General features: G+C 42.5%; 1 protein-coding gene across 4 annotated transcripts in view; it reads left to right on the top strand.

Moving 5' to 3' along the window:
- LOC139059172 (protein prune homolog 2-like) overlaps positions 1 to 26,321 on the top strand; it is a 58,669-nt gene extending 32,348 nt beyond the window's left edge. For 2 of the 4 annotated variants that reach the window (XM_070537186.1, XM_070537188.1), the window contains exons 12-21: positions 291 to 441; positions 3,526 to 3,607; positions 4,065 to 5,219; positions 8,760 to 8,972; positions 10,209 to 10,364; positions 11,718 to 11,820; positions 12,881 to 13,012; positions 16,491 to 16,577; positions 18,881 to 18,979; positions 24,202 to 26,321. In XM_070537186.1, coding sequence (XP_070393287.1) covers positions 291 to 441; positions 3,526 to 3,607; positions 4,065 to 5,219; positions 8,760 to 8,972; positions 10,209 to 10,364; positions 11,718 to 11,820; positions 12,881 to 13,012; positions 16,491 to 16,577; positions 18,881 to 18,979; positions 24,202 to 24,298 — 2,275 coding nt within the window. In that variant the 3' untranslated portion in view covers positions 24,299 to 26,321. Of the gene's footprint in view, positions 1 to 290; positions 442 to 3,525; positions 3,608 to 4,064; positions 5,220 to 8,759; positions 8,973 to 10,208; positions 10,365 to 11,717; positions 11,821 to 12,880; positions 13,013 to 16,490; positions 16,578 to 18,880; positions 18,980 to 20,142; positions 20,199 to 24,201 lie in introns of all 4 variants that reach the window. The other 2 variants (XM_070537189.1, XM_070537187.1) reach the window with 2 other exon arrangements.

Below are 26,321 nucleotides of genomic sequence, written 5' to 3'. Positions count from 1 at the left end.
GAAAACCATAAAGCTTAATTCTGAACAACCTGTAGAAGATGATGTTGCAAAAGCTTATGTACTAGATTTAACAGGATCTGGTGTTTTCATTTGGTGCATCTGTAAGTGTAGAACATGCTTTAATTGGGTCAGTACCAAGTTGGGCTGAAAATAAATGTTATGGAAAAGGTGATAGTCAAAATGGGTTAAGGACTAAGAGTGTTGGTTTTCCACTTGAATTTCCCACATGTTGCAATGCACTGTCACTTGCATGGTTTAGCAGTCTTGGTTTAGTAGCTGACAATCAGCAGGGTTTCTTGCAGAGGCACAGAAAAGGTGAATGACGAAAGCTTCGATTCAGCAGTCGATGCTGATGCACCTAGTCAAGCTGCCTTCCTCTACCGAGCCCAGACGGTGGACTTTCCTGACAGCCCACACCTGAGGTCTGCACAGAGGAAAACTGTGAGCACACTCCCCACCTTATTTATTTATTTATTTATTTGAATACCTTCAAGGCCCATAGGGCGTTACAGAAGAGAGTGGGAAAATTAAAGAATAAGCATTTACAGATGTCAGGTAACATGTTCTTCAAGTACATTTTTTAAATTACTGGGATCCGTAATAGATATGTAGCGGCAGCGGCATTGGCGTCGCATGAGAATTACGTAGACACTTGTGTCCACACGAGGCACGAGCGGCTGGCACGCTCCAGCACGCTCCGGCATGGGCTAGCGTTCCGGAAGGGATTAAAAAAGTGCTACGCTGAGAGATTGAGTGTCGGTTTTTCCTCTCCCGTGAGAGCCCGAAATTGTACTGGTCTACATGGTCACTTGTCACCACAGATACAGTGGAGGTGGGCAAGTGGTTCCAACCATTACAAGTTTGAGGAATGAAGAATGAAAGTGGTGGTTACTATGACAATGAGGAAGAAACACCTTATAACAAAGGTTAACGAGATATGAATGAAGGATTGAAAAGCAACTCTTGCTTAAGACAAGGGTTATGGTAATAAATCTCATAAAATAAGGTGAGGTGTGCTATTTTTCTGCATGAATATAATAACGGAAGCCAAACGGTCACAATTCTTTTTCTTCTTTTGGAGGGGGGTTGACTTGCAAAGAGGCTATTCAAATACGTTGTCGAAAAAAAATTCTGCTAGACAGAAGGCGCTTCCTTGAAGACAAAATCGCTGTACACCTGGATCTGGTGGGATTTATTTTATAATAGTATACTTGTGTGGTGCCTATTTATGCTTAGTGGTACCTATTTTATAGCATAAGATATAGTGGCACCTACAGAAGTGCTGATTTTGGTATATTTGAAAAATAAATGTCGCAGTTAGAGAAAATTCATCCTGGTTTGTCGATTGTACTTTGGAACACTACCTTTTCACTGCTGTCTACCATCCAAGCTAACGAAGAAGCTGGGAGATCTGCTTTGGACCATTTGAAATAAGTGAGACAGGTTTGCATGGCCTGAGTTTTACACTAACGTCACTCTGTACTGAAGGTTAATTTTGATAATGTGATGTTGATGGCAGCATACATTGTGAAGACAATCAGCAATTACAGATCGTTGTAATAAAAACAGCTGATAAGCTGAAGTGTTGGATGGTGGAAACATAATTCTGCATTGTTTTATTTCATTAGCTGTGCTTTGAAATGCTAAAGATAAAAGTGTTAAGGTCAGAGTGAGCAATAGTTAAATCATATGTGCAAGATACGGCACATCACCAATATAGATTACGTAGAGAATAGGGTCGAAGTCTGACCTCTGTGGTACCTTAGAATATGCAGAACTTTGTCTCGATGTTGTGCATAGTGGAAATGAATTGGTGACATTTCAGAAAGCATTCAGTTCGTTTTGGAAGCTTAGCCTCAAGAGTTATCTGGTTTAACATGCGTAATAAAAATTTTGTGGCACACTTAGTCAAACATTTATGCGTAGCTGTGCTATCGCAAACACTAGACACCAGTGGAGCCGGGGGAAAGCCAGTAAAGTAGTGCCAAACCGCACACAAGACACACAAGCACCGGCAACGTGTCCCTACAGCGTCCGCCAAAGGCGTATACTACAGCGTCCGCGATTTGCGTGGCCAATGCCATAGTAGACGCCGCGGTTGTCTCCACTCTGTATGGAGCAGTGGGTGAGGAGGACATCGAGGCACCCTAGCGGCTGCCGGAGAAGAACGGAAGGCCCCTCCTCCCTTGCCTGATCCCCCGCCTTGTGTGTCACAGGAGAGGGCATGTATCAGGCCATGATTCTCGCCCACGTGGGCACCGCTCCTCCTCTCCCCGCTAGGTTCCACCCACTCTCGCTGCATCGCTACGCTGCGCGATGCTATCTTATACTCTGCTTTCACTCTCTCTCAGCTCTCCCTCCCCCAGCTAGCTGTGAACGTCAAGAGAAAGTCAGCAAGCTTCTAACAGCTCCACTGTAAAATTCCACATGAGTCTCAAAGTATGGTCTGCAGCAGGATACCTGGGCCACCTTGTGTGCGAACAGGGCAGTTTGTGAAGACCATTGTAGTAATATGAATTTGATGTTTGTCTGTAAAGTGGGCAAAAGGGTGTCTGCTAATGCAGTTCTGACAATTTGTTTTGAAGCTGTGCTCTCCACGTTGACCTAGGCAGAATTGAAAGCCGGAGACAAGGATGCTGGTGAGCAGTTGTTGTGGTCGCAACTTAATATGTCCTCATTTGAATAATCATCCTTGCATCTGACGTGTAGCATTACGCGCTTCATTGGTTGTAGAGTGGCATTTAAAGCTTTCGATATAGAACACTGAGGTCATAATGACCGACCTCTGCTGCGGCAGCCATAGTTTGTTGAGGGTGGTGTGCCACGATGCTTGCGTACTTGAATTTAAGTACGTATTAATTTCCAGACTGACCAAAATTAAACCATAGCCCTCTGCTGTAGTGTCCTCCATAGACCACAGCATTAATTAGGATGTTTATCCTGCTAATCAGTAATTATTGATGTAATTATAACTTTCGTGTAGATGGTATCTATTAATAATAACGAGAACTTTATGAAAGCATCAGCTAATATTGTATAATAGAAAGCATTAGCGTGAAGTAATGTTAGTTGTTTTTATGCTACTTATTTTCTCTCTGTTCTTTTTTTTTTCGCTTGGTTTGCCACGTGGCATAACATCATAATGGGGCTAAAGATAAGCATGCAGACCCTCAGCCAACTTTGTATAATTAGCAAATAATCTCACACTTTCTTTTGTAATTCACTCCCCTCTCTAGTGCCGAAAGCCCCTGAGGGTAAAAGAAATAGATAAATTCATTCATGGTACATACTTGGCAGCTGAAAATATTGATGCAATAAAAATCTTCAATCTTTCATATCTTGCAATAAAAATGACGTATAATTCTGATCAACTAGATAGTCACAAGATCGTGTTGCCAGTATGAATTTTTCAGCTACAAATTTTTTACATTTGCTTTGCAAGATATACGTTTTCATAGCGAAAACCTGGCATCATCTATTATTTTGCTGTACTGTTGCTAATGAAATGTCTTTCTTGCATTGTAGGGTTCAACCTGTGGTGAAGATGAAACAGATGATGAAGTTTTGTCTCGGGGAGACCACATGTCAGTTTCTGAAACTCGAAGAGGTACTGCCCATTTCTTTATTTCATATTTTGCTGTTGACGCTCATACCAAGTTGTCATAGCTGCTGTCACATGCCTCTCTATCCATTGGGTCTAGAATTTCCCAACATGTTTTGTGGAAATGACATTTGCCTTCACATCTCACAATTTGGGTCATTTCAACAGCTTATCTTATGATGTTACATATCTTTAGAGAGTTAAATGTTAAAAAGAAAAAGTAAAAAAAAAGCAATATGCAGAGTGTCAGTACTTAATTGGAGCATCTGGGTTTAACATGTTTGAGCATTATTTGTTTACCTATGACATGTGTCTTTGCTTGTATTCCCATGAGATATGAAATATTATTTTAATAATGATTGACAGAATTGTGTTTTGAGTGATGAAGGTTATGACAACACAAAGCATTTATTTTTGTACCAGCACTGAGAGTAATGCTGTTCATTGTTTTGTGATGATACAGCTTCGTCTTCCCCATTACTGGCTCAAGTCAGCAACCTTCAGTTGAGCCAGCCTTTGAGCCTGGCTTCGGAGCTGGAAGAATACTACGAGGACAGTCTCCTAAGCGGCAGACTGGCTGTTCCCAATTTGGAAAAATCATCTTTGTCAGCTCCACTCACAATTTCATCCTCCAGCCCCGAGTTTGAGTCTGAGAATGAAGAGGCTGAACCGACATCACTGCCCAGCTTTGGTTTTTCCTCACAGAATGATGACTCCTATGCTCAAGTCAAACACTCGACACCCAATGCGAGCAAGACTTCGTTAGACCCTGCAATTGAACTGTATTCTGATGATGTGGCTCGCATTAATCTGCACAACTTGCCTCCTTCCTTGGACAATGGCAACTCTTTTCTTTTTGAAGAGAAGGCCTCTGGAGAACTACCAGATGAAGAACTTGTTGTGAAGATTAGAAGGTGCTTCGACGAGACGAAAATTAAGGATGGCTATGTTCTGACCGGGCGGCTTCAGGACCTGTTAACCCCGAAGGAAGTCGATGAAATTGTCAACAACTATGTCTCGTACTCCAGCTTTATTGACGACAACATCCTAGAGGCTGTCGTAGAATTGGCAGGAGGGAGCCAGAGCCTGAAGAATAGCAACAGTCATCAAAGTCGGGAGAAGAAAGTGATTGTACCCAACTTGGAGCCATTCACAGATGACTCAAGTGACATCGTAGTGGTTGCTTATGAGGAGGACGACATTAGCTCTAGCCTTTGCAGCAATGGGAACAAGACGGCAAGCCTTGAAAAGAAGAGTGCACCTCACTGCGGCGATGGTGACGGCCATGGCGTTCTGGAGACTGAGACCTTTCACTCTTTGAAAAGAATAGATGTCGAGGAGTCAGTCCTAAAGAAACTGCATATGCTTCCTGGTACTGGAATTGCAAGCAGATTTATGGCTGACTCATCTCGTAGTTTGTCATCGCTGCCAGCCGACCTCTCCCAACCGGAGCAAGAGGTTAAGATGAACACTGCCCGTTCAGATCCAGAACTGCCTGTAATGGCCCTTGCAGAACGACCCTTGAACAGCAGTGTTTCCGCTGCTGCTGCTGCTGATGCTCCACCCGAGCTTGTTTCGGAAGAAAGGCTACAGGAAAATGACTCCAGTACCCCTGCAGGTTTGTGGGACACCGCTTTACATCGGCCATCACTAACACGCTTTCTTTGCTGCGCAGCTACTAACACTTTTACTTTTTCTCCGCCTGCACTAGTTTGTGTGCAACAGTCCAGTTTGCAGTTTCTGGTCGTCTTGTAACTAGGGCTGGTGTTCGACTACCGCTTATCTGCAGCCTTGTGGTGTTGTGCATGGTTCCTATGGATATACCTTTGTCAAGGCTTTTGCTTTTGCATACCCTCGAGTTAATTTCTCGCTCTATGTGTGTTGGATTTAGTTTGCAGTATCTGGGTAACTAAATGCTATGCTCTTGTGTAACGTGTTGAAAAGCAACCTTTGCACTAGTTGACGTCACGCAAAGAATGCCCTTTTGCACACAGTAAAGGCAAACAACAAGCCTGGCTTATACTGGCACATTATTCTTCTCATATGTGTGAAAAGATCATTTGCACGAAGTGAAAGCTGTGGTAAGTGCGAAAATGATGAAATTATAAATGACAGTGTTGCCATCGGTCTACAGGTTAGGAACCAGCTTCTGCGTACATACATGCCTCTGGTCGTGTAGGCAGGTCCTTGCCAGGGTGTCTACCAGCCGGGAAAACCGGGAATTCTTAGGCATGTTTAATAGTCTGGGAATACTCAGGGAAAACTCTGAATTTGTGCTTCTATCAGGGAAAATTAGCTGTAATTTTATTGAAAGGGAACAAAAGTCGTTGCTCGCTTAAGTAACAGAGAGGAATCGTAACGAATCGTCTTTGACGCCGTGTCATCGGCTTGAGGATTTGCCAGTGTACAGTCAACGACCGACTTTCCGGACGCCCGATAATTCGGACGGCTTCGCGGCACCAGCACATACCCCATAGAGCCTATATATAAGAACGTCTGAAATTTTGTGCAAGAATCTTTTGCCGTCCGATTTTCCGGACTTTTTTGCCGTAACCGCAGGTCCTAAATGGAATTAATCAAAACCACCACCACTGTCAGTTTGATTACCTTACCGCCTGGGACCGGCGCTCTCGCATGCAAATCCGCTGGCAGCCGTAGCCACCACTGCAGCGACGCTTGGCCTTGCTGCTTCTACGTTCACTATTAAGCTTCTTGCCGTTCTGTGGCGTGTTTTTCATTGAAAGAATTTGCCGCTGTCAGCAATGGCTCCGAATTCACCTTTATGGTCCTCTCGATTGGCTTCGAAGCTCGGAAAGCCCGGCGCGTTGCATAATGCCGGTTTCCGAGACTCAGCTTCGCCTCAATACAGTAATGCTAAGCGGTGAAGCATACGCAAAAGTATTGCGGTGAAGCATAACAAGCGTGGGAAGAGGCAATTGTTGCGGTAAACAGTATGTATCCCTTCACTATTCCACGCGTGCACCTGCCATGTCCTGTCACAGTGCGAGCACCGATATGCCTAATAATTGTACTGGCAGGCCTTCAGAGCTTTTTCTGATGTGCCTGCGGCGTTTAGCCCTTTAAGGCAATAAAAGACATGAATTCATTTTTTCTGACAGCCTGATTTTTCGGACTTTTTCGCAGCCCCTAGGGAGGCCGAAAAATCGGACGTTGACTGTGCAACTGATGAGCATGCTTCAAATGGTCTGCGGGGCGAATGCGCGGTGGAAAGAGGACGAGAACAGAAAGGACCAGCACATTGAGGAATGAACGGGAAAGGAAGTGTGCTGCCGTTTCTTTGAAGGAGCTTGAGCTCAAAAAACAAAGTGTTGGCTGATGCCGAGATGCAGGTGTCCCAAATACAAAGCAAAATAAACTGTTTAAAGCAGTGAAATGCAACACTGAGGTGTTGTGCGCGGGCTGGGAGTATGGCAGGACAGTTGTGGTTACCAGCTGTTAGAGAGAATCCCACTTGTGACAAAGTTCGGGTCTCACACCAATGAGCTTGCTATCAGTTGATAGAAATAACTCATGTTCGAAAATATTTGCTTCTATATGTATATATGAGGCAGAATAATATGGAGCAGAGACTTGGAGACTGACAAAGAAGCTTGAGAACAAGTTAAGGATCGCGCAAAGAGCAATGGAACGAAGATTGCTAGGCATAACGTTAAGAGACAGAAAGAGAGCAGTTTGGATCAGAGAGTAAACGAGTATAGACTATATTCTAATTGTCATCGAGAGAAAGAAATGGAGCTGGGCAGGTCATGTAATGCGCCAGTTAGATAACCGTTAGACCATTAGGATTACAGAATGGCTACCAAGAGAAGGGAAATGCAATCAAGGATGACGGAAGACTCGGTGGAGCGATGAAATTAGGAAATTCATGGGCGCTAGTTGGAATCGGTTGGTGCAGAACAGGGGTAATTGGAGATTGCAGGGAGAGGCCTTCATCCTGCAGTGGACATAAAACAGGCTGATGATGATAATGATGATGTATCTCCTTTTTATTCGTATTTGGGAATGCTTGACAATCGGTTTTACCTTTTTTGAATGTATTTTTTTTTTTTTTTGCTGTGTATTTTATGAACCCTTCCCTTCTTTTTTCTTTTTGAATAAGATAAACTATGCTCCTTATTACTCAAACTGGATTAAGCCATTTTTTATTTTTTAACATGATTACTAGAAAGTGACACCATAGGGCAACATGGTGTCAACCCACCTTGACATAAAAACAAAGTTCTGTGTGACTCAGGAAATTTTGCAAAGCCACTCAAGGAAAACCTGAAAAACTCGGGGAATTTGAAAATGTCAACTTGGTAGACACCCCGCAAGTTTCTCTTTGAATTCATGTCCCTTTTTATAACACTCTCTTTATAACACTTCCTTTGATTTTCCTCTTGACTGCGAGGTAGTTCAGGTGCCAACATTACTGCAAGGCAGTCGCAGGTATAAAGGCCACTTTCTTTCTTTTACCGTCTATAATTATGTCTTTTAGTGTAGATAATAAATTAATCATGGATGTCTTCTCATAAAGACAATTCAAGCTGCAACAGTGGGTGATCAGTGAAATAGTGTTTCTGATATTAGCTCTACAGTGACCTGCATCTTATTCTAATGACTTGAAATAAGATTTTGTGTTGACCATGCTTTGTTCCCGCTCAGATATTTTCTTTCAGCACGATTGCATTTGTTTGTTTGCACCATTCAATAAAATGCTTGGTTGTCGTTTACTCGGTTTGTTCTGACACTTAAGTTCTGAAAGCTGGTGAAACTAGTCCATATATCTGCAGCAGCTCACTCCTTCATTGGTGAAGTATGCTTACTATGGTGGTTTTTCATTTCTTGTCTGGAGAAATCAGGCAAGCTGAGATGCTGAGCCTTTCATTGAATGATGTAAACCAAGAAAATGTGATCTTGCTGTGAAATTAAAAGAGAAAGAAACAGAACAGCAACAAAAAAATCATCTAAGCACAGGACATCAGTTTAAAAATTTTAGAAAAAAAAAAGTCAGTTATTGTACGGACTTGCTAGCAGTCACTGTTTTGCCTGCTTTTAATTTCTTGGCCTTTGCCTTTCCTGTCTTACTGTATCTGACAGTCCACCTTCACTGCACTGGTGCAACATTTCACAAGGGGTACACTGTTCCTTCTTTCAGAGAGACCCTCAAGCCTGAGTGGTGCTAACAGGAGCAGGCGCAAGATTAAAGTGAACCCAGACATTCTTCGTGCCCAGATTGGTCTTGACGATGATCAGAAAAGCCTTTCATCAATGAGCAACAAGAGCGATGGAGATGTCTTCTCACCTGCGGACGACCTGGCAACGCCAGATATCGAGACTCCTGATGAACTGGGTGACTCTGTACTTGAAAGTGAGTGCAGTTAGTGTGTTAGTGTACGCTAGCTTAGCAACGAGGTCACAGGTTCGGCTCCCAACCATGACTGCCGCATTCAATGGGCAATCCGCAATTGCCCTTGTGCTTCGATTCAAGTGCAGATGAAAAAATCTTAAGTAGTCGGAAAAAATTTGCTGCCTCCACTCGCTGCCCCCCCCCCCCCCCATGACGTCTCTTGTACTCCCAGTATTGCTCTAGAACGTTGGACCCCGCAAATAGGTCAGAGTGAAGGTAAATTTATTAAAGGAGGCTGTAAGTACTGCAGTCAAAGCTTAGAGATCAGTATGCATGTAGATCAGCCAGATCAGAATGCAAATCAGTTTTTTGCGTGTGTGTGTGTCTGTGTGTGTGCAGTTCAGAATGTGTGTAGAAGAACTGGTAAGAAAAAACAAAATATATTTCCTTTTGTTTATGGTCAAAACTTGTTCCACGGAGTGAAGATATTAATGCATACGCAGCATTCTTTCGAGAGTACACCGACAAAATCTGTCGGTCATGTGAAAAGTATAATGCCTTGCTATAATCTGTCGGTCATGCGAAAAGTATAATGCCTTGGTATCTGCACAAAAACGCGTAATTTGCAAAGTTGACATTTAATCCTTACAGTAGTGTAAATGTAGATTATTGGTAGGTTTATAAGCGATAAGGAACAATTGAAACCAAACAAAAATAAAAATTGATCATATAAAGAACTGTTCTCGTCAGGCCACCTTGAAAGCTTACTTACCCACATTATGGATGAGTGTGCAAAGAAGCCTGCTGTGGGGCTGCTGAGTATGAAAATTGGAAATCAATTAGAATATATTAGAATTAAAAATATAGAATAAGAAAACAATTCTCAGGATTTCTGTAGCATTGTTTTTTTTCTTTCAATTATGAACTTGCAGTGCATAGAAACAGAAGAGGGGACATACGTGTACATGGGGCTTTAACTGGCAACTAGATGCTTTATTTGAGGATGGGCTTTTTTATTTTGTAACGAAATGGCAAGTTTTCTTGTCACCCATTACAGTGCTATGCAAAAATATCTGATTCGTTATTGCGAGACGTACCAAAGGGTTGATGACACTCCTTCTTACATTGTTCTATTTTGAAAGCTTCTACTATTTCCATAGGTTGGCTTCTGTCTATTCTCATGGTGTTGCTTTGTTTTGTTGAGCATCCTTTGATGCATCCAGTGTTTCATACACTGACGGTTTCTGCCCTGAATAGGAGATGACTCAACCCTGAGTGACTCAATTCCTGAGATGTCTGCTCGAGAAGAGTACGCAGAAGAGAGAAGCTGGAAGACTTGCAACGTGGGGGGTGTTGAGCGCAAGATTGACATGAGGGTGATCGAGCCCTACAAGAAGGTGCTGTCGCATGGAGGTATGGATGCATCTTGTGTGAAGCACTGCAGCACCAATGCTTTAGATGTGGTGTGCGTCGCTGCCACAATTAACATTAGAGCCAGCTGTGTGCTTCTGGAGCGCAGAAACAATTTCTTCCTGAAAGTGAGCAAACCACTTTCTGCATAGCAGCAGATGCTAAGATGGCTAGGCGTTCTGTTCATAATCATCTTTTTACCCTGGACAGCACCTTTTATGAATTGCAGACTCATGTCACAAGGGCTGTACACCTGACTGCAGGGCTTTTCATAATGTAGAAGCCCTGAAAAAGTAAGATTTCCCCATAGTTCACTAGCTAAGCTTTAAATTAGAGGCTTCACAGTGCCGGTCATGTACCATGTGTACAGGCATTGTTTGTGGCTTTCTGTGCATGCATTGGTTGTAGGGAAAGTACTTTTTAGCGCGAAGCTCATCAGCGCCCATTCCTGCGTTGAGCATTGGCATGCCTCGGCATCGGCATAACTGAGCAAACAAGCAGAGCGAACGATGAAAGAGCGAATGTGGAGCGTAGTGGGGAATGAAAAAGCAAGGAGAGCGTGAGAAGGAAAGCAGAGGAGGAGGCTGCGGTGAAAGCATGAGGTTGAAAGTGAAAGAGCAGGGTATGGCGAAAGTGTGAGAAGTGCAGTGCAGCTCTGCGGTGACAATGGCTATGAGATGGTATCAGAATAGCATGCATTGTTTGTTCACCAATGGCATGTGGCGAGCATGTTGAATGATACTGTATATGAAAACAAAGCACTGTATTAGTGGAGGTCTGTTTGCAGTGGATGCTGTGAATCGCGCCCACGCGTCACCAACGTGCTGTATCTCGCGATCTCCCAATTAGTGATGCAGTTGCACCACACTTCGCTCTGTTTGCAATGTGCTGCATGAGACAGATTGTCCATGCCAGCCAATGTATCGGGAAATGGAAACACGTATAGACCTGTGCTCAAATGTCGCATTAGGGAGTATCGTAATCGTCTGTGAAGTTTTTCTTATGGCTGACGGATTTCACCTACTTTTTCAATAAAGACAACTGCCCCATTTGCTGAATTGGAGGCCTGAAGTGAGCGTTAGACAAAAGTGCAAAAATAAAGGTGGGCTTGTAACTCTATACACCCCTATATAATTGTTGCACCATATACATTCACCTTTTGCGCTACGCCAGCTGTGTGTTGAAATCTCATGCAGCTGTTGCATTAAACTTCTTTTGCCTGCTATAGTAGGTGCGTGCCACAATCCAGTCTCCAACATGGCAGCGCCCGTTGAACTTGCTGATGTATGTTACGCAGTTGTGTCTCATCCACTGCCCACTTATAGTACAAGCATTGTGTTTCATTGTTTTTGTCAGGCTACTTTGCAGAGGATCGTCAAGCCATCATTGTGTTCAGCGCATGCCACCTGCCTGATCGGTGCCGAAGAGACTATGACTATGTCATGGATAATCTGTTTTTGTAAGTGCTCATCAAGGTTTTCTTGATCAGTCATGGACAACTTTTCACTATTACTGCATGCGGTCATGGTTTCTAAGAGATCTGGAACATCCACTGAAATAAGGACTGCTAATTCGATGTTGTTTTCTTTATTTCTCTTGAGTACAAATGCAATTGTAATATGAGAATTAGTTGCTTGCCCAATATTCCTTCTTAGCACTCCGCTTCTGAAATAAAACCATTGGATATGACAAATTGGTTGTGTGGAAATATACAAGGTGGAGGCAATTTCATGAAAAGTAAAGATTGAAGCTAGCACGAAGCTACGAAAAATTGTCTTTGCTGTTCACGAACATTCCTTCACCTTTCAAGCTTCCGGCAGAACTTATTTGCCACATTCAGTGTTTCTGTGCTTCAAGTTGTTGATTAATCCGGCCTCACTCTGCGATCTGCTAGCCTCCTGGTTAGCTCAGATGATAAGAGTGAGTGCCCTGGAAAGGTGTTCATCCCTAGTTGAAACTCTGGAGCAGTGCGAATTCTTTAAACTGCGATGCTTTCTTTCTGAGAAACTCTTATGGGATTCAATTGTGACTTTGTGTTCTAGTTCAGTTGGATGGCAGGCTTTCCCTTTCAACTAACGGATGCGAAACATGAGCATGAAGACGGTGCATTCAAGTTATGCGAGCTGATATGTTTTATAAACATAAGCTGTTGCAGCTATAGAATTTAGTTATTCGAAGTGCTTTTGTTGTATATCACTAAAAAAACACACTAGGAGTGGTTGGAATGACACATTATATTTTGGGCTGTCTTTGTTAGTTGCTATTAAATTTGCACACAATACTCATGTTGCAGCTTTATCCTTGAAATTACCAAGCTCTATTGAAAATACCAAGAAGAAGACAGACAGTGCTATAGTATGCAAGCTGTTGTGGTTGAGGTGATGCAGTATTTTCTAGAGTGAAACTGAGCTGCCCTGTCTTTTGCCAAACCTGTAAATTTTTCCTTGTGTCAGTGTGCCTGCATGTCATTAGTCCTGAATGGCATTGTTAGATCACTGGTTGTGACCACTCTGTTCTAGATATGTTTTGTCAACGTTAGACCAACTGGTGGTTGAGAGCTACGTCTTGATTTACCTTCATGGGGCCACTGAGCGCAGCAAGATGCCCAGCTTTGGGTGGCTTAAGCGCTGCTACCAGATGATTGACAGAAGGCAAGCACCTGCTTTCTCTTCTTTGTTTGCTACTTTCAGTTTAAATTTGTAATTTACTCGAACACTGTGGACATAGATGGAACATAGAAAGTGAATGAGTGCAGAGATGCTTTAATTACACTGGTCTGACTGTAAAGTCAAAGGAATTTGCTGACCAGAGTTGCAGAGTGGAGCCCTCTCTTTCATTCTCACTCCATTGAAGAGAGTGGAGATCCTCATAATTCCACTCGTTTGAACTCAGAATGGCGATTGTTGGACCATTCCCACTCCTGGAATGGCTGAGCTGGTTCATTCCATTTCTACAACTCCAGTAAATGGAACGCTTTATATGCAATTGTTTACTACAGTCGACTTCTGTTAATTCAACCCTCGCAGAAATGACAAAATTGGTTGAATTATCTGGCAGGTCAAATTAAACAAAATGTTGAAAAACACCAAACACACCACCGATTCATTTGGCAGTATTTACCCTATACGAACACGCCCCAAGTCAAACAGGATAAATATAGATAAATGAAAAGAAAAATTGGCATTGGCTTAGCTCGGCTATGCCAGGATATACGTAGCGAAAGCTAAGGCACAGCATCGTTAGCCTTGGTTAATCTTGATTGCAAGTCCAGGTTAGTCTGGTTGTCTAGCTATGTTGCGGCATTTAGCCAGTCGTTCGGCGTGCTGTTCATCTGTTTCCTGGGCGATACGTTTCCTCTTCATCTCGTTCTGATGTCAATTCCAGGCCTCTTCCTGTTTATCAGAATTGTCGCCGTCCATATTTGGTTGCGGTGCACGTGAGCTCACCCTTTTCAATCCTCCGATATGTTATCGGGCATGCGACGCGGCTGGCGAAGCGAGCGGAGGCGAACGCAATGATGAGGAACGCGGTGTGACCGCAATGACCAATGACTGCATTGTGACGCAATGATGAGGAACGCGCCATGGCCGTGCTCCTCGGAGCACGGCCATGGCGAAATCGCAAGTTTGCGGCCAGTAAAGCTGTCGCTTTGAAAGGGAAGTAAAATTGCTATTGACTGCAGTAACTGTCTAGTGCAGTCTGCTGACACCTGAACTGTAGTCAGCAGTGGAGGAGTAGACAGGGGTTGGGGGGAGCAAAAGGATAGGGAAAGAGGATTGAGTAAAGGAGAACTATTTACATATATACAATATAGTGCTGCAAAGGCAGTTTTGGTTTCGTTCATTGCACTGCGCAGCCATTTTCTTGCCCAACTTTCCTGCAAAAAGAAGGGGGGGGGTAGGAGGGCTCAGGTCAGAATTGGGTAAATATTGTAATCAGACATTGTGGGCTACAGTTATTGCTTGAAAATTCTGGCCGAAAATAGGTGTTTTCGATAGACGATCCCACCATGTGTTCAACGCATTCACTGTCCCTAAGCTTCACCAAGACAGACGCTGTCATTAAAAGGGTTGCTTTTTTCACCATAGGTGTCAGGCGAGTGCGTGCTCACTGGTCAAGTTCGAAATATCTGGCGAAGACCAATTTTACAATCAAAATAACACCAAGGTTGTGCCCATAGAAATGCATGGGTGCCAGTTGGGATGTTCAGTCGGGATTGAATTAACTGAAAAATCGAATTAACTGGAGATCAATTAACGGAAGTCTACTGCGCTTGAGCGCCTAGCAACAAACTAATTTTTTGTGGACACTTAATGTAATAGATAATGTTACATATTATTTTTTCACATAAGAACAAACACGCTTTGTGGCCTCTTATCTCTTCAGGGCAATGTAGCCTGTAATCTCTCAAATTGTACTCATTTGAGTAAAGAAAAGTAGAAAATAATCCTGCACCGTATCCCCTGTGGTGGGCGTGTGCTATTGTTTCAGGAAAAAGCAGGCAAGCAAAACAAAAATGGCGGTATTTATGGAGAAAGGTGCTTTCGCACTAAATGAGTTCACAGCCAAAAGAATTGAAGTCTGCTGCCTTTTCTTGTTTCACATTTAGTGGCATTAAACAGACACGATTTTCTAGCACACCTATCTGACCGCCTGTAATGACCCTTTCTAGTTACTCCACAGTATGCAAAAAAATGCAGCACCCTTTCCAAATCACTGTGGACATGGACATTTTTAGCGTTGCATTCCTTTGTCATAGTTGAAGCATGCTCTTGCTAAATCGAATAATTCTTGACAACTCCTTAACTAAATGTTTCCTAAAACTAAAGAGTTAACTCTAACTAAAAGTTGTTGTCTTTAAGTGAATTTCATCATTGTAATGTAGGAAAGTTTCAGAATCGCCAGAAATGTAGAATGTATAGGATACCATGTTGTTTATAATTACAGCAGCAGTGGTAGTCACCAATAGGTAAATACTGAAAAAGCTGCATTGAGTAAAATTATAGAAACGTAATAAGTTGGGCAAGTCTTGTTTTACCGATTTTGTGGTCGCACACAAGATGAACATTTAACGCTCCGTGACTATGTGCCCATTCCATTCCGGCTCCATTCCAGAATCGCCATTCCCGGTACTTTAAAATGTGGAATGATTCCAGAAACATTGCAATTCTGGAGTTGCCACTCCTCAACTCTGGTCTTGACCATTGTGAATGGCATCTAAACTACTTTCTCCCTTATAATCCTGCATGAATTATCTTTGTAGCTGAATCATGAAATACAAACTCCAGTCCTCTGTAGCGTATACTATAGCACTGATGAACTACCAAAGTCAACAGAAGCTTTAACATAAGAGACAGTGCTCACACTTACGAAACATATCCAAAGCTTGTACATGTTTTTTGCTGGAGAATGTTTGCTAAGAGATTGCCTTGTAGGCTGCTGCTACAAGGTAAATTCTTGTACTTTCAGTGGTTTACAAGACAACTTTTACAAGACAACAAAATTCATGTTATGCTATGCCAGTCTGTGGTGGAAATGCATACTTTGTCATGGGGAAAACACAGGGAAGGCGGGAGATGGAAATTAAAGACAATGAGCAAAACGAGAACAAGGTAAAAGCAGGAACCAATGTTTTGACAAGTGGACTTGGCTTTTTCAAGGTGACATATGCTTTCCTTGGCACAGTATATATAGGTAGGGTTTCAAGTAGAAGAACCCTACCTATATATACTGTGCTGAGGAAAGCACAAATCGCCTTGAAAAAGACAAGTCCACTTGCCGAAACATTGGCTTCCGCTCTTATTTTGTTCTCATCTTGCGCATTACCTTATGTCATGAAATGCACATTTTTTTTTTAAAGTATCTATGCTACAATGTTCTATTGTTTGCATTTTGTCCATTTCTAGTGATAGGGTGTATTATGTAGTTGAGACAAACTGCAGCATCTTGTAATGCAATGCTAGCACTTGCTTTCTGCCAGGGGCTTCCTCTGGGAGTTCTTAATCCTGCAACATTGATGTTCTATCAAGCTTAGTGCATTTAAATAATAAAAAAGCCTTTTATTCCATGCTTGTCAAAAACTCTGAAGCACTGTGTTGACAATGAATTGTGAATATTCATTTCTTGCAGGTTGCGGAAAAATCTGAAAGGGCTTTATCTAGTGCACCCCACGTTCTGGCTCAAGACTATTGTCATTATGACCAGGCCTTTCATCAGGTCAGTCCAGGCACTCATTTTTTCTCAATTGTTTCCACTGACCTGGCTCACGTGTCATACTATTTGCAAGCATGTTATAAATACTGGGTATTTATTTAGGCTGGATGTGAGCCGGACTATTCGAAGAGGTGGACATTACTTGCATGAGAAATTGAATTGGGTAATTGACTAATTAAGATTTCTTGGTAATTAAGTTCTTATTATCCTAAGTCACATATTGCAATGTGCAAACTGTTGCTGGTGAATTCACAAGGCATATCTATTTGGAATGAATTCTTAGGATGATACCAGGGGGAGTATTCTGTAAGAGTCCACATAGTGGACTGTTCATTTCGGCTGCTGCTGCTGGTTGTATGCTGCTCTACGAGAGAGGAGGAGACGAGCAGCCCTAGCCAATCAGCAGCGGCCGAAATGGACAGTCCACAAGGTGGAGTCTTACAGAATACCCCCCCCCCCCCCCCCCAGTTTCCAGTCATTCATTCCCAAAGGAAGAGCGTAATGAAATATGCGGCATTCCAGTTACAGTGTAGATCGCTTATAAGTTGCCAAAGTTGCAAATAGTATCCACACTATAAGCGGTACCACCCTACTGCGAAAGCAACAGTTTTACAGAGCCCGCGCATGTGCATGACATGTAGACCAAGCAGCCCTGCATGTCTAACAATTGAAACATTGTGACCGGGTTGTTTGCAGCCTTTTAAATTTGCGAATGTTGAAATTTTACACGCTTGAGTACTGGCCTCAGTCTTCACACGAAGCAGACAAAATAACAATATGCGAAAGAGGAAAGTATTCACTCACCGCACACAAACTCGCACAAACTGAGAAGTCGGAAGAGTGACAACATGTTTGACATGGAGTTTAGGGTGGAGCTCATGCCGCTGACAAGCGGTCGGAGCAGAGCATGCCTCTGAGATGAGGCGGCATGTGTGGTTCGACCTTGGAGGCCATTAGTAGCAGTGGCAAGGTGCTCTGTCACCTAGGCAATCCCCACGTGTGCGCAGCTTGCATCATGCTTTTGCAGCACACTGCTGTGGAGGCAGGCGCATGTTTTTTTCCTTCTGCTGCTTGTTCATTCGCACCGTGCATCTTCCCCCTCTGCATTGCCCTCATCACTCTCCCCTCCGCTGCTGGTGCACCCTGTCGAGAAGCCTATCCACTGCGTCACTCGCTTCTCTACAAGGTTTTCCGACAGCCGCATTAGAACCAGTATTTTGTCTCGTGCGGCTACACTATAAGCAGTATGCATGTATACATTGAGTTCTATGGAAGGGTAGGATGGGAGATGGGAAAGACCTGATCAGATCCTGTCCTGCACTATAAGGAGTTACATTTTAGGTGGTCCGAGCTGTATTTCTTGGGCTTCAATGTATAAAAGCATAAAGTAGCGTGTTACAAAAGTAAGTGTAACATCAGTGCATTTTTAGCCCGAGTTTAATGCAGCTATCTCAAAACTAGTGTCATCCTCAGAATTTGTTCCTAAAGGACATGCCTTGAAATCTCACTGGTTCAATTGTAAATATCAATACTAGTCTGTGCTGTAAAGCAATACTTCAAAAACTTAATTTGTGAAACCTGCATTTTGATTTCTCATGCAAATGATGTCTGCCTCTTTCAGCAATCCAGTTCAAGGAATAAAATTGGTTATCTGCTAAAAGAAAGAAAGAAAAAAAAAAGACACATTATGCATGCGTGCATGCACACACACACAAAAGCAGTACATAAGAGGCATACAGCAGTACTAGTGGCTGATCGACATAAGGTACTAAATAGGCAGATACATTAAGATAAATAAAAAAAATTGCTGTAACATTGATAAGAGAACATAATAGCTGAATGTATCACAGATTGGAATTGAGCAACAATTGATAGAGGAATACATAAAAGCATTAAAAAGAAAGGAAAAGAGTAATGAGGTGACCATGTCTTTTCCACACAAGTCATTTCTGCATTAGTAAGATGGCTTGTGAGCACGTTGCGAAATTTGGAGTAGTCGTTGCAAGATGCAATATCAGGCAGTGAATTCCAGAATGTGATAGTCAAACTATCCATCTTCAGTGTTTATATTTTTTTAGGTGTGCTTTTGGTTGACTGCAAGATAATCGCTAGTAAGATTCTTTCAGGGAAGGGATTGGAGCGCATGTCATGATTCAGCGGAATAACAAAATGAGTAAGAAAGGCACAGATAGGAGATTAATTAGTGTGACTTGAGTACCATTAAATAGAAAGAGTGTGTTTTAGAGTGCTAACGCTGACTTGCCTAGAGTACTGTGGCACCTCATTTTTCGAATACTTTCTTTCAGCTCAAAGTTTAGCAGGAAGCTACGTTTTGTATATAGCCTCGAAGAGTTGTCTTGGGTGGTGCCACTTGACCACGTGTGCATACCAGACAAAGTGAAGCAGTAAGTGAGATTGCATCACTTGGCTGGCCCATGCATGCCATATTTGTATTAACTGCATGACAACCTCATATACTGTAGTCACATTGAGACTTCGCACTTGATCGCAGCTTGCCAGTCTCTCAACTTGCCCATGCATAGGTAGTGCTCATTTAGTGTAGAAAGCTTCTGCAACACAGAGCTCAGCCTGTTCTAATGGAGATAGGGTTGCTACCTTTGTCCCAAAGAAAGAAGACTTGGCAGGGTGTCAGATAGGTGTTGTAAGCAGCTGTCAATATGCTGAACCAGCCATTATCAGAAGATACTAAAGATTTGGATAAAAGAAAAAGAAAGATTAAGTTGGGGTAAGCTGTATCAGCGGAACCCAGACTTTTATGAAAATATTTTTATTTAACAGCACAGTAAACTTGGAACCAACAAATACATGAAAGGACATCTGAAATGTGCCGTGTGCATGGCATGGCACTACAAATTATGGAGTCACTGCTAGGCATTTAACAGAATTATTCTCAAAATCTCAGAAGTTTAATTAGGTCAATTTAGGTTACCTAATTTTGTTTCTATATAACAGATGTATATTATTTGATAATGTTTTTATATGACAGGTGTATTTTCGACATAAGTGCTAAATCTCTTCCTTTCTGAAAACCGGAAAGCCAGCCGAGGGGTTCAGGAAGTTGAATTTGCGACCAGCACTACCCACAAAAATCCAACAATGCTAGTTGGAAACCAATATGGTGGCAACCCTGTATCAGAGTGCTAGTTAATGTCTTGTCATCACAAATGTTCCAGTCTTGTCTTTGAAATGTTCTGTTCATGTTGTGGGCACGGAATTAACGATGTTCTGTGCTTGTTATGATTGTGCTAAAACTTGTTTGTGCTAACTCTTTGTAGTCATTAGCAGTGTGTGTCATTGCCTGCACACAGTAAAGCACATTTATTGACTCGTGTAGTGCTGCCTGTGTTCATCTTGAGGCCTAACCCTTGCATTCAGCAATCAATAGCCAAGCTTTGCATTAGGCGAAGCAACCAAATTGCAAAGGGGTCTTGTATAAAGGTGACAAATATGCGAAGTGACCTTTGCGAAGTAATACCTCTTGCTTGACCAGTGCTTCCTGTTTATTGCTGAAACTAACTGCATTGTTTTTGTCCCTAACACTCAAAAGATTCGACGCTGAGCGCGTCCTTGAAGGATAGGAGAGCTTCACTCCTCTTCATGGAGGTAATGCTTTTGCTTCTACTAGCCTAACCTAACATGCTTTTGTGTTCATTGTGCATGATTTGACGTATCTTGTTGGTCTATGTCAGTGTCCCTCTTGTGTCGCCAGCTTTTCTTTTCAGTTTGATTCACTTGCATAACATAGTGGTTGTTCAAAAAATGGCTACTGAATGTAACACCCTACTAAAGGGAGGTGAACGTTGCCGCCAGCTTTAGTTGGAAAACCAGGATCAGCACGCATAATCAGTCTAGCTTTAGCACTCTTTCATGGTGAACTTCACTAGTCATTCTGGAGGAGCTACCTGAATCGTCAAAAGGACACTCAGGTTGTGCTAGGAGTTTGCAAATTTAAATCTCCCAGAGAATGACATAATGCTTTGTGCCGCACCCAAGTGGTGGCTGTTGTGTACAGCCAGCACATAAAGTAGAACCTTGTCAATATGATCCCATTCTTGCAGTCTCCCGACGCCAGCATTCGCGATCGAGAGCACAATAAAGTGCCCCAATACAGTTGTCCTTTCTTTTACGGTTGATATGTTCCCTGAAAACAAAATCTTTCAGCACTTACATTCAGTACATCGCCAAACTGCGATTGTATATGTTTTCTGGCCACTAGATTCCATGTAAAGCATGTATCCATGTAGATCCCACGCAAACGGTGGGCAGCTTGCAGGCACGAGCCATGCACTGCAGCAGCAGCAGCTTTTCTGCCGTACTCACCCACGCATGTCTTGTGAAAATGCCGGTGCACACTTAGCTTTGTATTCCGGTACCAGGAAATCTCCTCATGGGCAGTCATGGGCCGCATTCACACCTGTCGCCGCGAATCGTATTGTGATAAGCATCTTCATCCTATCTCTGTCACAGAGCATGCAGCGTATTGCCATTGGAAGCGTATTGCAGGCGTTTAATAGGCGATAACGCAAACCCACTGCCATTCCGCACTGCAGGCGGCGCAAAGCGAGTGTCATGTTTCGCTCTGGCATCATCATATTCTGGCGTTGTCAACAAGCTCGATTTTGTTTTGGTTTCCCGTCACAGTTTTAAAACACTACTACGCAATAGAACAACAGTTGCGCAGGTCACAGGCTGCTAGGGCCTCACCAGCTTTACGTGAGTCAATATCTCATGCCGTAACGATTTGCGCCAAGTGAGCATGTGAAAACTTCTTGCTAAAGAGCCTCACCAGAAGAAGCTGCTGACCCAGGCCGAATTCGAGAAGTGCAAATGAAAGCTTGCCACAGTCGCAAAACCAACAGTTCATTACGATTCACCTTACATAAGTGCCAACTACAGTCGAGTATGCCAAATGTTTTAGTTACTTTTGATTGTACGTTTTCCCGATTAAAATATATATATATTTTTTTTGTGCAAAACATGTGAACAAAGTTCTACTGTAGTCTGGATGTGCTTACGGCTTGAATTTGTGCTTCAGTAATGGAGCAGGCAAGAGGGATTGGTTGTAGACTAAGTTGATCCAAATCAATGAGTGAAAAATGTAAATCTCTTTCGATCTGTGGAAATCAAATCTCTCTTACTCTGGAGTAAAAAAAAACACAACTTACTTGTGAATATAATTTCCTGAACTCAGTCAGTGTAATCATAAGCCCCCAATGTCTCAATACATTCGCGAGACTGGCTCGTGGTTTTGAGAGAAGCCCCCTGATGCTTATGGAAAGCTTATTAAGAATTTCAGTGCCACCTGGAAACCGGAAAATCCTGGATTATGCTAATAGGCTCCACTGAACTCTGAAGCATACAGCTTGAATAAATAAATTGACATGAATGCTGAGTCTGCAGCATCATAGATAGTAAGGAGGAAGCTTTAGCTCAGGAGCCCCTATCTAAATACATGGGAGTGTAAATTTTTTTTTCTCTGTGACCACTGCACTGAGGTTAATGAGGTTTGTTACATTTCCAATAAAGAGTTCAAATCTAGTGAATGTAGGAAGCAGATTTTTTTTATTCGGGCCGTCGATTAAAAAAACGAAAAAAAAAAACCCGTTGAAATGTGAGAAATGTCAAAATACAAACTATCAATTTTAGAACTCTAACTTGTCACTAAAAAACGATATCACAATTGCATAAACTAAACATCTAAAGCAGACAATATTGATGTATTATGCACCGCTCTAAAATATACTACTAATGTTCGAGTAGGACGTCTGCAACACCCTCTTGAACATTGTCTCAAATTTATATAAGTTGGAAATTCATATAACGAATGTGTCCACTTTAAACGCTCTAATGGTTGTAGTTTACGGAAATCTGGCGTCTGTTTTTGGTGCACAGTTAGGCATTTGTAAACTGTGTGCTTTGTAAAAGATTCCAGACTCTAAATCAAAATTCTGCTTCCTATAATCATTAAAACCTAACTTTCCCTCTCAAGTACAATAAATTTAATTCAAATCTGTCTAAGGGTTGTCTCACAAAAGCATTTCTATGTTTTATATGTTTGATTAGGCAACATCAGAGTGGGCCCTGAGATAAAGCTTCCGCTTAAGGAGGACATGCAAGAACACACCTGGTTACGGCACCCTCTGTGAGGTGGCCTTTAACCCTTGTGTGCAATTTTGCAAATTTGCTTCATGTATTCGTGAAGCTTGCGGGCAACACCTGCATTGCAAAGCAAATGCCAGTGGACCGAAGGAACGATGTGCTGCAGTGATCTGCGCTAACATTGCGGGCAATTGGAAGTATAATGCTGTTGGACGGGATAGGTGGTTGTTGGATTCCTGATTTGTTTTACCAGTGCAAAATAAAATAGGACGCAAAGACGAGACATGCGCACCACTAACGCGGGGGTGGTAGCATATGCAGTGCACTGTCATCCCTATTTGTGCCCCGTTTTACTTGGCACAAATGTACGTGGTATCTGTATCTTCTTTTTGTGTCCTACTTTAGTTTGTGCTGGCAACATGGATCAAGAAACATTGCAGGCATCACATCATGAACAGAGCTGTAGTACGGCAGATAAAAATGAGCATTTCAGAAAACTGTCGGCATTTGACAACACCTGGTGCAAGTATGTTATATGCTTGCTCGTGCAAGGCAGCCATGCTGGAGTGACTACAGTGCTCCACTTGAAAGGCGCAGTGTAAATGGCTTGATCCCAGATATGCCTGCGTGGACATTATTATGCGGTTGCCTGGGCCAAAAGTGATGAACAAGCAAACAGGATCAGCCCCATTTGCTAGAAGCTCACAGTAAAAGAAGTGCTGTTTTCAGGAACTGTAGAATGTACATTTAGGCATTTCTTAGGTAGAGATATATAGCTTCAATTAGACAGTGCATTCTTAAAGATACCATGGACTTAAAAAAATTCAAATAAAAAAATTACACTGAAATTTGACTTGTCGGGTTTACATAGGCCACTATAGAGTGGATAAAGTGCCTAGGAATGACTGCTAAAGTGTGTTGGTGATGGACCTTTTTTTAAAGGGGTATCAACATGACAGTTACATACAAGTTGACATTTCTTTTGCATTAAATGAAAATGTAAAACTTTCCAAATCCTAGAAAAATACTGGCAGGTGCCAAAGCACTCTACCTGTTCTAATAGAATACTTATTTCTACGACCCACTTTCAGTTTCAGTGCACAGGAGGTGGAAGTGTTGCGACATCACGATGCATTGGTTTGCTCTGTAACTGTCATTGCTGCAAGGGCAGCCAGAGAGCACATGTGAGGCAATCGTGACTATCTTTTTTTAATGACCACCGTTAATCATGTGTAACATTATTGCTATACAATGCCAGCAAATGTTTCTGTGTCATGACATCATGATGATGCCAGTGACGTCAGGTCCAGCATTTCAACACTAACTGTCCTGTCAAATGAAATATCTTATCAGTGTTTGCCAAGTCTCATCATTTAACACATGCTAAACATGTACAGTTTCTGCAACTTTGAAAGTACTCCTTTATGACTCAACTTCTGCACGTGAAGACTGGAAACAATTACATTTTGTTTTTGCTTAGTAGTGAATGTGACCCCACATGTTTCAGGTTGGAGTTTGAGAACATGATCAAGGAGAAGAAAAAAAAACTGGGAAGCAGAAAGGTTCTTCCAGGACCAAGGCAGGTCAAGGATGACGCTTCCTAGCGACTCTGTTACTCGCAGCACCTGGACTGATGATACAGGTGCTTCATCAAAACTGTTGTCGTTTATGAGTGTTGTTGCGACTTTTAGCATCTCAGCAATGTACAGAGAGTAGAGACCCTTGGCATTCGCATTCAGTTGACGTATTTGTACAGCTAATGTGTTTATTGGCTCATATATATAGTTCGAGAAAGAGCCAAGAATGGTATCTTAGTTGAAGAGAAGCTGTAGGTTGTGAGCAGGTGATGTCAAGACCTGGGAATGCTTGTATTTATATTCTGTGTGTGGAAAGAAGTGTCTTTCTTGGATGTTGTTTTACGTGCCTTTCTTTCGTAACTTCTGCAGAAAGCTGCACCTTCAAATATGTGCCGGCTTGCAAGAATGCTTCATTGACATCGGATCTTATCTTTTTTATTTTAAGTGCACAAAATTGTGCAGTTACTAACTTTTGTGAGAGAAGGTCACATGCGCAATTTTGTGATGAATGGGTTGTCAAAAAATGATAGGGTATACAAGGGGTGCAGACAGATTTTGAGCAGTGTTGCTCTGCTGCGCTTCCTAAACATATCATGGTTTCCTGTACATCCATTTTGTAGAAGTGCAGCACCAAATACATTTGTCATTCAGAGAGCACCTTATGAGATTTCGACAATTTGTTGTGGCTTTTGTAGCTAGCCAACTAAGCTTCTGATCAGCCAGAGTGGCGTAGACGGTAGGAGCGAGCATTAGTGATGTCAGTCGACTTGCATAGTAGTTCTATTTCTACTGTATGAGCGGTGGCTGTTGTACATCATAATTGAAAGGTCTTGGCGCTGGTGTTGTATTTGGAAAATCAATGTTGCTGTTACAAGAGCTTGTTTCTAGTTGCAGAGTCTATAGAGTAGTTGACTGTTACACCTAGAGCCGTTTGCACCCAGTATTTCAAAGCACCGACTTGCCAACATGCCTCCATGTGCATGTTTGTTTGCTCTTAGCCATTGTAGCCATGCCAGCGCAATGTGTTGTCAATGTCCCTGGCTTCATTGTGCTGCAATGTAATAAGCATTGAAGCCCATTGCGCTGGGCACGGCAGTGAACATAGGCCCTCAAGTATTGTGCACATATATAGCCTGTTTCAATCTTCATAGCCCACTACACTCTGTTGTGTTTGCTGTAGTTATGATAATAGTCAAGACAGACATATATTTTGTATGTGCACTTACATGTTGGAACAGCACCCATTAGGGCATGTACTATCATTGACCAGAATCCAAGAGTATTGGTGTTTATGTGATGATCAATGTGTTCAGAATACTTTTAGGCAGCACTCTGCGATAATGTTGGAAACTTGTGGCCAAGCATCCAGGAAGAATGTTTGTTCAATTAAGCAAATGGAATTGCTCATTGAGCTAGACGCAAAGTGCTGCTGCTAGTAGGTTTCCCCACATGACTGGGAAGCCATGAGTACTTTGCCGCAGCTTGTGCCAGTCGAGGCTTGCTATTAGCTTGCTACGAGTAGCATGTATGCAAACCCTCTTGTAATTGCTTTGAGCATGCATGACAGCACAATATTGGCTACGTTTCAACTATGTGCAGAAGCCTGCCTGTGAAATTTAGTGTGCTGTGTGTCAATAACTGCAGCCCGCATAGTTAGCAGTTTGTAACTGCCCGAAATTGGCTTGAAACGAGATGCTGTTGTGTGATAATCTTCGTGGCTCTTGTATGCTAAACTGCTTGCACATTGGTTGCCCATACTGCGGGTTAACAAGTCAAAAGATCCATCGCACTCCTTTTTGCGAAATGCTCGAGTGTTGGGGCTTTCACATGCCCCATTTGAGCTCGGCGGCATGAACAGCGAGAGCTCTGCTTACAGTACAATAATGCACTGTTGATTGCTGCGTTTCAGTTATTTTTAAAGTGTTGTTAGCTCAGTACTTAAAAAGCCAGTGAGGGCCTGATCAAACTATAGGCTAGTTGTTGACCATTTCCTGTACTCAGAAAACTGTAACCAATAGACAGCCCAATAAAGAAAAGATGTTGGAGTGCA

The sequence above is a fragment of the Dermacentor albipictus genome, chromosome 4, assembly GCF_038994185.2.
Source record: "Dermacentor albipictus isolate Rhodes 1998 colony chromosome 4, USDA_Dalb.pri_finalv2, whole genome shotgun sequence".
NCBI lineage: Eukaryota > Metazoa > Arthropoda > Arachnida > Ixodida > Ixodidae > Dermacentor > Dermacentor albipictus.
The sequence above is the reverse complement of the archived record's forward strand: the minus strand, read 5'-3'. Positions and strand labels throughout refer to the sequence as shown.